General features: G+C 43.4%; 1 protein-coding gene across 1 annotated transcript; it reads right to left on the bottom strand.

Annotated features, from left to right (window-relative positions):
- Window positions 1-464: 464 nt before the first annotated feature.
- Window positions 465-13,416, bottom strand: si:ch1073-126c3.2 (uncharacterized protein LOC555816 homolog). Its single transcript, XM_061909976.1, has 6 exons — window positions 13,300-13,416; window positions 13,146-13,228; window positions 9,771-9,885; window positions 6,104-6,216; window positions 5,929-6,043; window positions 465-665 (listed from the first exon to the last, which is right to left on the bottom strand). The coding sequence occupies exons 1-6, from the start codon at window positions 13,343-13,345 to the stop codon at window positions 490-492; spliced, it is 648 nt and encodes a 215-aa protein (XP_061765960.1). The 5' UTR covers window positions 13,346-13,416; the 3' UTR covers window positions 465-489.
- Window positions 13,417-13,748: the final 332 nt, after the last annotated feature.

Below are 13,748 nucleotides of genomic sequence, written 5' to 3'. Positions count from 1 at the left end.
CGACCTGATTGGATTGCGCAACCCCTGGACTATGGACTAGTCCGAGCTGATTGGATTGCGCAACACCTGGACCATAGACTAGTCCGAGCTGATTGGATGGTACAACACCTGGACTATGGACTGGTCCGAGCTGATTGGATTGCGCAACACCTGGACTATGGACTAGTCTGAGCTGATTGGATTGCGCAACCCATGGACTATGGACTAGTCCTACCTGATTGGATTGCCCAAACCCATGGACTATGGACTACTCCGAGCTGATTGGATTGCGCAACACCTGGACCATAGACTAGTCCGAGCTGATTGGATGGTACAACACCTGGACTATGGACTGGTCCGAGCTGATTGGATTGCGCAACCCCTGGACTATGGACTAGTCCGAGCTGATTGGATTGCGCAACACCTGGACCATAGACTAGTGAGATCTGATTGGAGGAGAGCCACAGACCGGGGCGACACAGGCGAACAGTGCAGTGTGTTTATTGTTCTTCAGCCGCACACCAGACACGTGGAACCCGCCTCTCCCTCCAAGTCCCAACCTCTCAGCTCCTCGACGAACTCCTGAATGACGTCTCTCCGACTATGGTTGCCGGTCTTGATGGTCAGGCAGTCCTGGTCCTTGGGAAAATACGCCGTATATGCTCCTGCGACTTGGATGGAGGCTTCTAGAGAGGGAAGAAAGACAGATGATTGACAACACGTCTATTTCTGTGTGCACTACACCGGCACTAGTATAGTACCGGCATACTAATGAATCATTCGGTACTATACCGCCTCTAAAAAAGTACCGGTCCCCTGTCCCTTACCTCTTGTTTTTATTAACAGGCATCAGAATCGTAACCAGATTCGTCGATGGCGCGTCGAGACATTGCCAATTTTACGAGCAAGGGAACATGTTCGGCAGCGCGCGCACTGAGTACTTACAAGCAGAGACAGTGTGTCGACAGAAGAGGAGGAACGGACGCATTTTGACCTAAAAACTAAAGATAAAGGTGAAGTTATAACACTAAAACGCCACTAGCTTGCAGCTAATGTCACCATGGCGACAAAGTATGTTTCTTACAAGTAATATTAGCACTGGAGGACGAGGGATAGCTAAACATGCTAGGAGGATACAATAGCTCACCGGCATCACAATGTAAACAAACGCCATGGGTGGATCTACACCTGAAATCCACTGTAATGATACCAAGTACAGGAGCGTATCAAGTCGATACTACTACGATTACATTGATATTTTTTATCCTCACAAAATCTTTTTTTCCTTTTTTAAACATTCATATTATGTCTATAAACTCAGAAAATGTGTCCCTGGATACATGAGGACTTAAATATGACCAATGTATGATCCTGTATCTACTTGGTATCGGATCGATACCTAAATGTGTGGTATCATCCAAAACTAATGTAAAGTATCAAAGAAAAGAAGAATAAATGATTATTAAATTTTAACAGAAGTGTAGATAGAACATGTTGAGACAGACAAGCAAATATTAAACAGTAAGTGAACATGTGAATTAATAATCCATTTTTTTTACAGTTTGTCCCTCATAATGTAGACAAAATAAAAGGTGTATAAATGACACAATATGTTACTGCTAACGTCAGTGGACTAATTAGAAGCCTTTTTGTTTACTTACTACTAAAAGACATGTTGTTTACTATGTTCAATATTTTATTTAAAGACTTAAGTGCAATAAAAAAACATATTTAATGTAGATTTTTTGTTAAAATAAACCCAATTATAACATTTTTTGTGGTCCCCTTGATGTAGAAAATGACCAAAAAGTATCTAAATACATTATGGTACTAAAATATTGGTATCGGGACGACACTAATTTATACTGATATATTGGTGGGTCTACACCTGACATCCACTGTAATGATACCATGTACAGGAGCGTATCAAGTCGATAATGCAATGATTATGTACATTTTCTTGGCATTACAACATCTTAATTAATATTATGTTTATAAAGTCAGAAAATATGTCCCTGGACACATGAGGACTTTGAATATGACCAATGTATCAACCTGTATCTACTTGGTATCGAATTGATACCTAAATTTGCAGTATCGTCCAAAACTAATGTAAAGTATCAAAGAAGAGAAGAATAAGTGATTATAACATTTTAACAGGAGTGTAGATACAACCAGATGATACAGGAAAAAAAAGCAGATATTAACAGTAAGTGGATTAATAATATTTTTTTTTACAGTTTGTCCTTCATAATTCTGACAAAATAATAGGTAGATAAATGACACAATATGTTACTGCATACGTCAGCGGACTAATTAGCAGCCTTTGTTTGCTTACTTACTACTAAAAGACATGTTGTTTACTATGTTGACTATTTTTTTTAAGGACTTAAGTGCAATAAGCAACATATTTAATGTAGATTTTTTGTTAAAATAAAGCCAATTATAACATTTTTTGTGGTCCCCTTTATTTAGAAAATGACCAAAAAGTATCTAAATACATTATGGGACTAAAATATTGGTATCTGGACAACAATAATTTATACTGATATATTGGTGGGTCTACACCTAACATCCACTGTAATGATACCAAGTACAGGAGCCAAAAAAGTAAATTTTTTTTGGCATTACAACATCTTAATTCATATTATGTTTATAAAGTCAGAAATGAGGACTTTGAATATGACCAATGTATCATCCTGTATCTACTTGGTATCGAATTGATACCTAAATTTGCAGTATTGTCCAAAAAGTAATGTAAAGTATCACAGAAGAGAAGAATAAGTGATTATTAGATTTTAACAAGAGTGTAGATAGAACCAGATGATACAGGAAAAAAGCAGATATTAACACTAAGTGGATTAATAATATTTTTTTTTACAGTTTGTCCTTCATAATTCTGACAAAATAATAGGTGTATAAATGACACAATATGTTACTGCATACGTCAGCGGACTAATTAGTAGCCTTTGTTTGTTTACTTACTACTAAAAGACATGTTGTTTACTATGTTGAATATTGTATTACAATAATAAACATATGTTTAATATACACTAAGATTTTTTTTGTTAAAAGAAAGCCAGTAATGACATTTTTTACAGTTTGTCCTTCATAATTCTGACAAAATACTAGGTGTATGAATGACACAATATGTTACTGCATACGTCAGCGGACTAATTAGCAGCCTTTGTTTGCTTACTTACTACTAAAAGACATGTTGTTTACTATGTTGACTATTTTATTACAATAATAAACATATGTTTAATATACTGTAAGATTTCTATTGTTAAAATAAAGCCAGTAATGACATTTTTCTGGTCCCCTTTGTTTAGAAAAGGACTGAAAAGTATCTAAATACAATTTGGTACCAACATATTGGTATCGGGACAAGCCTAATGCACACAAGTAGATAGTAAGTGTGTGTATCAAGTACCCTAAGTGCATTTGCTATTTAACGGCCGTGTGCTAAACACGCTCTGCAAACCGCAAGGGCTGCAGTTTGACGGAGTCATGTGACCCGCGAGTCCAGCAGGCAGGGAGACAAGTAAAAAAAAAAAATAATAATCATGAAAAACCTGATCCTGTACCCTGAAACAGAGGAGAGGTTTCGTGGATTTAGTTTGGCACAATTGTTACTTTATTAGACATAGTCGACATATTCAATCGTCACTAAATTCGAGAGTAAGTTGTAGAGTCAACAAAAAGGAATCTGCCTTAAAAGGCAGAATATCGGGGAAATGTATATTTTTTTGAGTGAAATGTTGTCATCTCCGTTGTGTTGTTGTGAACGACATCATGGATGTAACGGCAATGTACAAAAACCCCAAACCGGTGAAGTTGTCACGTTAAGTTGTAAATAAAAAGAGAATACAATGACTGCAAAGACAAGATATTTAATGTCCGAACCGGTAAACTTTGTTATTTTTCGCAAATATTTGTTGATGCCTGCAACATGTTTCAAAAAAAGCTGGCACAAGTGGCAAAAAAGACTGAGGAAGTTTATCAAACACTTATTTGGAAGATCCCACAGGTGGACGGTCTGATTGGAAACAGGTGGGTGCCATGATTGGGTGTAAAAGCAGCGTCCGTGAAATGCCTACAAACAAAAACGTGGCGAGGGTCACCACTTTGTCAACAAATGCCTGAGCAAATTGTTTGAGAGCAACATTTCTCAACGAGCTGTTGCAAAGAATTTAGGGGTTTCACCATCGACGGTCTGTGATATCATCAAAAGTTTCGGACAATCTGGAGGATTGATTTTCGGACCTTTGATCCCTCAGGCGGTACTGCATCAAAAAGCGACATTAGTGTGTAAAGGATATCACCACATGGGCTCAGGAAGACTCAATCCATCAATGTTTACTTATATAGCCCTAAATCACTAGTGTCTCAAAGGGTTGCACAAACCACAACACAAACCACTACGACATCCTCGGTAGGCCCACATAAGGGCAAGGAAAACTAACACCCAGTGGGACGCCGGTGACAATGATGACTATGAGAACCTTGTAGAGGATGAAAGCAATGGATGTTGAGCGGGTCTAACATGATACTGTCAAAGTTCAATCCATAATGGATCCAACACAGCCGCGCGAGTCCAGTCCAAAGCGGATCCAACACAGCAGCGAGAGTCCCGTTCACAGCGGAGCGAAAAACGATGTCAGTAACTACAGTCGGTCGCTACATATGTAAGTGCAAGTTAAAACTCCACTATGCAAAGCCAAAGCCATTTATCAACAACACCCAGAAACGCCGTCGGCTTGGCTGGGCCCGAGCTCATCTAAGATAGACTGATGAAAAGTCTTGTGGTCTCACAAGTCCATATTTTAAATTTTTTTGGGAAACTGTGGACGTTGTGTCCTCAGGACCAAAGAGCACCATCCGGATTGTTCTAGGTGCAAAGTTGAAAAGCCAGCATGTGTGATGGTATGGGGGTGTATTAGTGCGCAAGGGGTGTGTAACTTACACATCTGTGAAGGCACTATTAAAGGTACATACATGTTTTGGAACAACATATGTTGCCATCCAAGCATGGACGCCCCTGCTTATTTCAGCAAGACAATGCCAAGTCAGGTGTTACAACAGCATGGCTTCATAGTAAAAGAGTGCGGGTACTAGACTGGCCTACTTGCAGTCCAGACCTGTCTCCCATTGAAGAGTAAGATACCAAAAAATGGACTGTTGAGCAACTTAAGCTGTACATCAAGCAAGAATGGGAAAGAATTCCACCTGAAAAGCTTCAAAATGTGAGAGTTGTTAAAAGGAAAGGTCATGTAACACAGTGGTAAAAATGCCCCTGTGGCAACTTTTTGGCAATGAGTTGCTGCCATTAAATTCTAACTTCATGATTATTTGCAAAAAAAATCAAGTTTCTCAGTTGGAACATTAAATATCTTGTCTTTGTGATTTGAAAAGGATTAGCAAATCATTATATTCTGATTTTATTTACCATTTACACAACGTGACAACTTCTCTGGTTTCATTTAAAGGTGCAATAAATGCTTGATTTCCAATGAATTGTGTTCTGAATTGCGAATTCAGCGTCAATCCAAATAATCGCTAATGTTTTCGTTGGTGTTTTGGGTCTAGTTCCTGTGTTTTCAGGCTGTTTCCTGTTGAGCGCTCTTATTTTGATTCCACTTCCTGTCATTGTCTGGCAGTAATTTGAGCCCTGCTTGTAAAGCCCCAGTGATTAGTAATTATGCCTCTCACCTGCTGTGTTTGATTACCGGAGGGCTTTCAATGCCAGCCTCACAGCTTGCTTGTTTTGGTTCGGTGGATGTTTGTTACGGATCCTTTTGTTTTGGGACCTTTTTAACGTGCACGGCTCGACTATTCCGATTTTCAACCTGCCGTTACATTTTCGGGGTTCTCTGCCGCGACGAATGAATGAACGTGACTCCCGTGGTTGAGACTAGAACGAGGTCCTTGGGTGTGTTGGGTTCTTACCGTTGCAAAATGCCAGCGTGTTTCCGCCGACGTATTGACTTTTCCATTTGTAGCCCGTCTGCTCGCTGCATTCCTCGAACGTGCGACTCGTCCTCAGGAAGGCAAAGTCGTAACCCTGCAAGAAATGCGGCAAAGTGACTTCCTGCCGGCCGCACGGCGGAGTCGTGTGACTTACATGGTTGCACAAGGGTTTGCAGTAACGCCTGTTGGCCAGCGTCACGCACGCCAAGCCTCCGTTCTTGGGAACCTCCGGCTCAGGGCATTGGACAGGCTCCGCCCCTTGGCATTCTGTTTGCAAACACAGTTGTCACGAAAAGTTTCGGACAATCTGGAGAATTAAGTTACGGACCTTTGAGCCATCAGGCGGTACTGCATCAAAAACCGACATCAGTGTGTAAAGGATATCACCACATGGGCTCAGGAACACTCCAAAAATCCACTGTCAGTAACTACAGTCGGTCGCTACAATTGTAAGTGCAAGTTAAAGCTCTACTATGCAAAGCCAAAGCCACTTATCAACAATACCCAGAAACGCCAAGCCTCCGTTCTTGGGAACCTCTGGCTCAGGGCATTGGACAGGCTCCGCCCCTTGGCCTTCTGTGTGCAAACACAGTTGTCACGAAAAGTTTCGGACAATCTGGAGAATTAAGTTACGGACCTTTGAGCCATCAGGCGGTACTGCATCAAAAACCGACATCAGTGTGTAAAGGATAACACCAAGTGGGCTCAGGAACACTCCAAAAATCCACTGTCAGTAACTACAGTCGGTCGCTACATCTGTAAGTGCAAGTTAAAGCTGTACTATGCAAAGGCAAAGCCACTTATCAACAACACCCAGAAACGCCAAGCCTCCATTCTTGGGAACCTCCGGCTCAGGGCATTGGACAGGCTCCGCCCCTTGGCATTCTGTATGCAAACACAGTTGTCACGAATGTGTTATGGACCTACCGCGTACGGAGTTGGACGTTTGAGTAAAGTCTGACGGACTGTAACGGACTACGACTACTCAGGACGGATTCAGGATGCTCTATTATTGTCCATACTTTAACGTGTACACAAATCCAAAAAAAGACCGATAAAGTTGAGTAATGCTCATCAAACACTTATTTGGAACGTCCCACGGGTGGACGAGCTGATTGGGAACAGGTAGGTGCTATGATTGGGTGTAAAAGCAGCTTCCATGAAATGCTCAGTCGTTCACAAATAAGGACGGGGCGAGGGTCACCACTTTGTCGACCAATGCGTCAGCAAATTGTTTAAGAGCGACATTTCTCAACGGGCTGTTGCAAGAAATTTAGGGATTTCACCATCTACGGTCCGTGATATCATCAAAAGTTTCGGACAATCTGGAGAATTAAGTTATGTACCTTTGAGCCCTTAGGCAGTACTGCATCAAAAACCGACATCAGTATGTACAGGATATCACCACATGGGCTCAGGAACACTCTAAAAATCCACAGTCAGTAACTACAGTCGGTCGCTACATCTGTAAGTGCAAGTTAAAGCTCTACTATGCAAAGCCAAAGCCACTTATCAACAACACCCAGAAAACGCCAAGTCTCCATTCTTGGGAACCTTCGGCTCAGGGCATTGGACAGGCTCCGCCCCTTGGCATTCTGTATGCGAACACAGTTGTCACAAATGTCACGAACTGTAACGGACTACGACTACTCAGGATGGATTCAGTTTCCTATATTATTGGCCATACTTTAACATATACACGAATCCATCCATTTTCTCCTGCTTGTCCTTTTCCGGGTGGCGGGGGGTGCTGGAGCCTATCTCAGCTGCATTCGGGTGAAAGGCGGGGTACACCCTGGACAAGTCGCCACCTCTTCGCACAGACAGACAGACAACATTCACACTCACATTCACACACTAGGGACCATTTAGTGTTGCCAATCAACCTATCCCCAGGTGCATGTCTTTGGAGGTGGGAGGGGCCTATCCCCGGGTGCATGTCTTTGGAGGTGGGAGGAAGCCGGAGTACCCGGAGGGAACCCACGCAGTCACGGGGAGAACATGCAAACTCCACACAGAAAGATCCCGAGCCCGGGATTGAACCCAGGCCTACTCAGGACCTTCGTATTGTGAGGCAGACGCATTAACCCCTGTTCCACCGTTCTCCCCTACATGACACACAAGAACTGAAATCAGACTGTCGGCACAGTCCCACTAAGAGCAGACATACAGGGAGACAAGAACAGGACCGCCCACGGATCAGCCACTTACGGCGCTCCTTAAAAAAGGTGGGAAAGAGGTGATATTGGGAAGGGGGGGGGGGGGGGGGGGGGGGGGAGTAAAACATATCAGTCAAAGACCCCGAAAGGGACAAGCGGTAGGAAATGGATGGATGGAAGGCTGGACCCTCGGTAGGGGGTCCACACTGAGTCGATGGGAAAAAAAACTAATTTCATCAGAGTCAGGACCTGGGGTAGACCTCTCGCCTGTGCATCGGTTGGGGATTTCTCTGCTCTGCTCGGGATGGTCTCCTGCAAGATCCACTATGGACTGGACTCTCACTATTGTGTTGGATCCACTATGGTCTGGACTTTCACAATATTATGTCAGACCCACTCGACGTCCGTTGCATCCGGTCCCCCCTAGAGGGGGGGATGGGTTACCCACATTTGCGGTCCTCTTCAAGGTTTCTCATAGTCATTGTCATCGACGTCCCACTGGGTTGTGAGTTTTTCCTTGCCCTTAGGTGGGCGCTGAACCCCGGATGTCGTTGTGGCGTGTGCAACCTTTTGAGACACTTATGATTTAGGGCTATATAAATAAACATTGATTGATTTTTTTTTATTTGGCATAGCACACATAAACATGTTAAATATAATCACAACAACTCGCAACGGGGGGCCGGCCTGCTGGCATAAAGTGCTACTCAGCCGTCCATCACCCCAAGGGGGAGTCAAGCAGTGGTGAAGGTGTGGGGTTGGGGTGGGGAGTATGTTTGTGTATATGCCCATTGTCTTTGAGTGTGGTGGTGTTGTGTCAATAGGCCCGGAGTCGTTCTGCATGCAATGCAAGCAAAGTTCGAATTCCAGGTTTCGTTGAGAAGGGGGGGAGGTCAAAAGCGTCCATCTTTGAGGAGTCCTCGGGGGATGTTTACAGAACAGCCTGCGCTTGTTGTTAAATCCAGGCCATTCGAGGGAGTCAAATCGTACATTAGGATATTTGTTTTTCCGCGAGCAGACATTGCAATGGCTTGTCTGTTCTATTCATCCATGTTGGCTCTCGTATCCAATTGTTCCCTTTCAGCAAGCCTCTCCCTGATGTGATCCATCTTGCAATTCAGTTCAGAAATCTCCCCAGACTGTGATCCCACAGCCTGGCCCAAACCTTCCTTTGCGATGAACAGCCTTTGGGCTTCTTGAGTGGCTGCCATCGTCTTCCGAATTTGACGATACACCAGAGCAATGCCCAGCCCAATCAGCAGGTACTCCGCGATAATGGTTCCAAATAGGTAGATGTCTTCCATGTCCTCGATGGAAAGGACTGAGAGGGACATGATTCTCTATTTGTGCCGGGAATCTCTCACGTTCCCCGCAGCAAAGGTTCCATCAGAGCAGCCAGGCTCCCCAGAACCTCGTTGAAAAGATTTTGTCATTTGTGTTGAGACTCCAGCTAATCAATTCCATGTCTGATGTTTAGATTTGGAGGACAGCGCAAAGACAGAGGCCCCAGAAAACTTTAGACAAGACAAGGCAAAGAGAGCAAGCAAGGAGAAGACGGGAAAAGAAAAAAATGTGACCGCCCTCACCAAAGGCAAGACAGAAATATCTGTACCACCTCAGATCCATAATCAAAGATCACTTGATCATGTGACAACTTCCTACCACTCAGCTGATGCGTGTGCACGACGGCCATCACATTCCTCAGGTGGACTAGCAGCGCTGCCTTCTGCTGGCTGGACCACGTAGGTGACTGGCTCATGTTGCACTCCAGCGCCACCTGTTGGTCCATGCGAGGAACACACCTTGTTTTGACATTTGAAGCAACTCCAAGCACACAAACGTTGTCATGGATCAGGTTGTCGCAAATCATGTATCATAGATCACATTCCCATGGTTTCATGGATCAGTCAGTGCGTGTTCATGCGCTAAATTAGTCCATTTTCTGAAAGTTTGACTCTAAATAAGCCTCCTACATCCCAGGGAAACACCTTGATTCAAACCTTGTTTGGTTTTTGAAAAGTTGGACAAACACACCTGGATTATGCGATTGTCCAGAACAATAGCAACCTTCAGCTGGAACAGTGTCAGTCAGGGCACAAGATAGTCCAGAACAATAGCAACATTTGTCCTAAACAGTATTAGTCGGCGCACAAGATAGTCCACAACAATAACAACCTTCATCTAGAATAGTATCAGTCGGGGCAAAATATAGTCCACAACAATAGCAACATTCGTCTTGAACAGTATTAGTCAAGATAGTCCAGAACAATAGCAGCCTTCATCTGGAACAGTATCAATCAGGGCACTAGATAGTCCACAACAATAGCAACCTTCATCTGGAACTGTGTCAGTCAGGGCACAAGATATTCCAGAACAATAGCAACATTCGTCTTGAACAGTATTAGTCTCGACACAAGATAGTCCACAACAATAACAACCTTCATCTAGAATAGTATCAGTCGGGGCAAAATATAGTCCACAACAATAGCAACCGTCATCTGGAACAGTATCAGTCGGGGCACAAGATAGTCCAGAACAATAACAATCTTCATCTGGAACAGTATCAGTCAGGGCACAAGATAGTCCTGAACAATAGCAACCTTCGTCTAGAACAGTTGTGTCGGGGCACAAGATAGTCCACAACAATAAAAACCTTTATCTAGAACAGTATCAGTCGGGGCAAAATATAGTCCACAACAATAGCAACCTTCGTCTGGAACAGTACTAGTCGGGGCACAAGATAGTCCAGAACAAAAGCAACCTTCATCTGGAACAGTATCAGTCAAGTCACAAGATAGTCCAGGATAATAGTAACCTTTAGCTGGAACAGTATCAGTCAGGTCACAAGGTAGTCCAGGACAAGAGCAACCTTCAGCTGGAACAGTATCAGTTGGGGCACAAGATAGTCCACAACAATGGCAACCTTCATCTGGAAAAGTATCAGTCATGGCAAAAGATAGTCCAGTACAATAGCAACCTACATATGGAACAGAGTCAGTCGGGGCACAAGATAGTCCAGGACAATAGCGACCTACATCTGGAACAGTGTCAGTCGGGGCACAGTATAGTCCAGAATAATAGCAACCATCATCTGGAAGAGTATCAGTCGGGACACAAGTTAGTCCAGAACAATAGCCACTTTCATCTGGAACAGTATCAGTCAGGTCACAAGATATTCAGAACAATAGCAACCTGGGGATAAGTTGATTGGCAACACTAAATTGGCCCTAGTGTGTGAATGTGAGTGTGAATGTTGTCTGTCTGTCTGTGTTGGCCCTGCGATGAGGTGGCGACTTGTCCAGGGTGTACCCCGCCTTCCGCCCGATTGTAGCTGAGATAGGCGCCAGCGCCCCCCGCGACCCCGAAAGGGAATAAGCGGTAGAAAATGGATGGATGGAAGTATCAGTCAGGTCACAAGATAGTCCAGGACAACAGCAACCTTCATATGGACCAGTATCAGTTGGGGCACAAGATAGTCCAGAACAATAGCAATCTTCTTCTGGAACAGTATCAGTCAGGTCACAAGATAGTCCAGGACAATAGCAACCTTCAGCTGGAACAATATCAGTCAGGTCACAAGATAGTCCAGGACAAGAGCAACCTTCAGCTGTAACAGTATCAGTCGGGGCACAAGATAGTCCACAACAATGGCAACCTTCATCTGGAAAAGTATCAGTCGTGGCAAAAGATATTCCAGAACAAAAGCATCCTTCACCTGGAAGAGTATCAGTTAGGTTATAAGATAGTCCAGGACAAGAGCAACCTTCAGCTGCAACAGTATCAGTCGGGGGACAAGATAGTCCACAACAATGGCAACCTTCATCTGGAAAAGTATCAGTCATGGCAAAAGATAGTCCAGAACAATAGCAACCTACATCTGGAACAGAGTCAGTCGGGGCACAAGATAGTCCAGAACAACAGCAACCATCATCTGGAAGAGTATCAGTCGGGACACAAGTTAGTCCAGTACAATAGCCACTTTCATCTGGAACAGTATCAGTCGGGGCACAAGATAGTCCAGAACAATAGCAATCTTCTTCTGGAACAGTATCAGTCAGGTCACAAGATAGTCCAGGACAATAGTAACCTTCAGCTGGAACAGTATCAGTTAGGTCACAAGATAGTCCAGGACAAGAGAACCTTCAGCTGTAACAGTATCAGTCGGGGCACAAGATAGTCCAGGACAAGAGAACCTTCAGCTGTAACAGTATCAGTCGGGGCACAAGATAGTCCACAACAATGGCAACCTTCATCTGGAAAAGTATCAGTCGTGGCAAAAGATAGTCCAGAACAAAAGCATCCTTCACCTGGAAGAGTATCAGTTAGGTTATAAGATAGTCCAGGACAAGAGCAGCTTTCAGCTGGAACAGTATCAGTTGTGGTCCAAGATAGTCCAGAATAAAAGCATCCTTAACTTGGTACAGCATCAGTTGGGTTACAAGATAGTTCAGGACAATAGCAACTTTCAGTTGGAACAGTATCACTCAGGTCACAAGCTAGTCTACAACAATAGCAACCTTCATCTGGAACAGTATCAGTCGGGGCTCAAGATTGTCCAAACCAATAGCAACCTTCATCTAGAACAGTATCAGTCAGGGCACAAGATAGTCCAGGACAATAGCAACATTCAGCCTTTAACAGTATCAGTCAGGTCACAAGATCGTCCAGGACAAGAGTAACCTTCACCTGGAACAGTATCAGTCAGGTCACAAAATAGTCCTAAACACAGAACAATAACAACCTTCATCAGGAACAGTATCAGTCGGTCTCAGTGTACGGGTGGCAACAATAGACTGTTCTCTCTTTGTTCAATGTAATGATAATATAGATCCCGGTACCATGGTATCACAGATCATGGTGTTATAGACCCCATCATGCTATCATGGATCATTATTTGTGGATCATGTTATCATGGCTATCATAGATCTTGGTACAGATCATGGTGTCATGGATCATAGCCTCATGAGTCACTAATTGTAGATCATGTTATAGTATCACAGACCACATTATATATATACCGTATATATAATGTCGTACCTGAAGATCAGCTGATAGGTGGTCCAGGAGCTCTGAGCCGCAGTTTTTCCCTGGTTTTTGACCTTGACAGGATCTTGACAAAACTACCAGAAAAGACTTCTCACAATCCTTAAACGTTGATCATAAACAAAACGTGCGTCATCTACCCTAGTACCTGTGAGGAAGCACAGCCAAGACATCGTTCTCTTCAGCGCCGCCATCCTGTTTGTTCTCCGACACGACTAAACACGACCTATTAACTCAGGCTTTCGGGGACAAAGTTCACAGAGTTGGGCAATCCTCGAATGACCCTGAGGGATAACATTTTGTAATAGAAAACCCAAAACCAGTGAAGTTGGCACGTTGTGCAAATGGTAAATAAAAACAGAATATAATGATTTGCAAATCCTTTTCAACTTATATTCCATTGAATAGACTGCACAGAATCATTAACTTTGAGTTTAATTGCAAAGAAGTTGACAAGGTCAGTACCAGAAGACACAATCAGTACCACAAGGCACGGTCAGTACCAGAAGACACATTTAGTACCAGAAAGCACGGTCAGTAATAGAAGCCACGGTAATTACCAGAAGACACAATCAATACCAGAAAGCACAATCAGTA

This window comes from Nerophis ophidion, linkage group LG09, assembly GCF_033978795.1.
Source record: "Nerophis ophidion isolate RoL-2023_Sa linkage group LG09, RoL_Noph_v1.0, whole genome shotgun sequence".
Taxonomy (NCBI): Eukaryota; Metazoa; Chordata; class Actinopteri; order Syngnathiformes; family Syngnathidae; genus Nerophis; species Nerophis ophidion.
The sequence above is the reverse complement of the archived record's forward strand: the minus strand, read 5'-3'. Positions and strand labels throughout refer to the sequence as shown.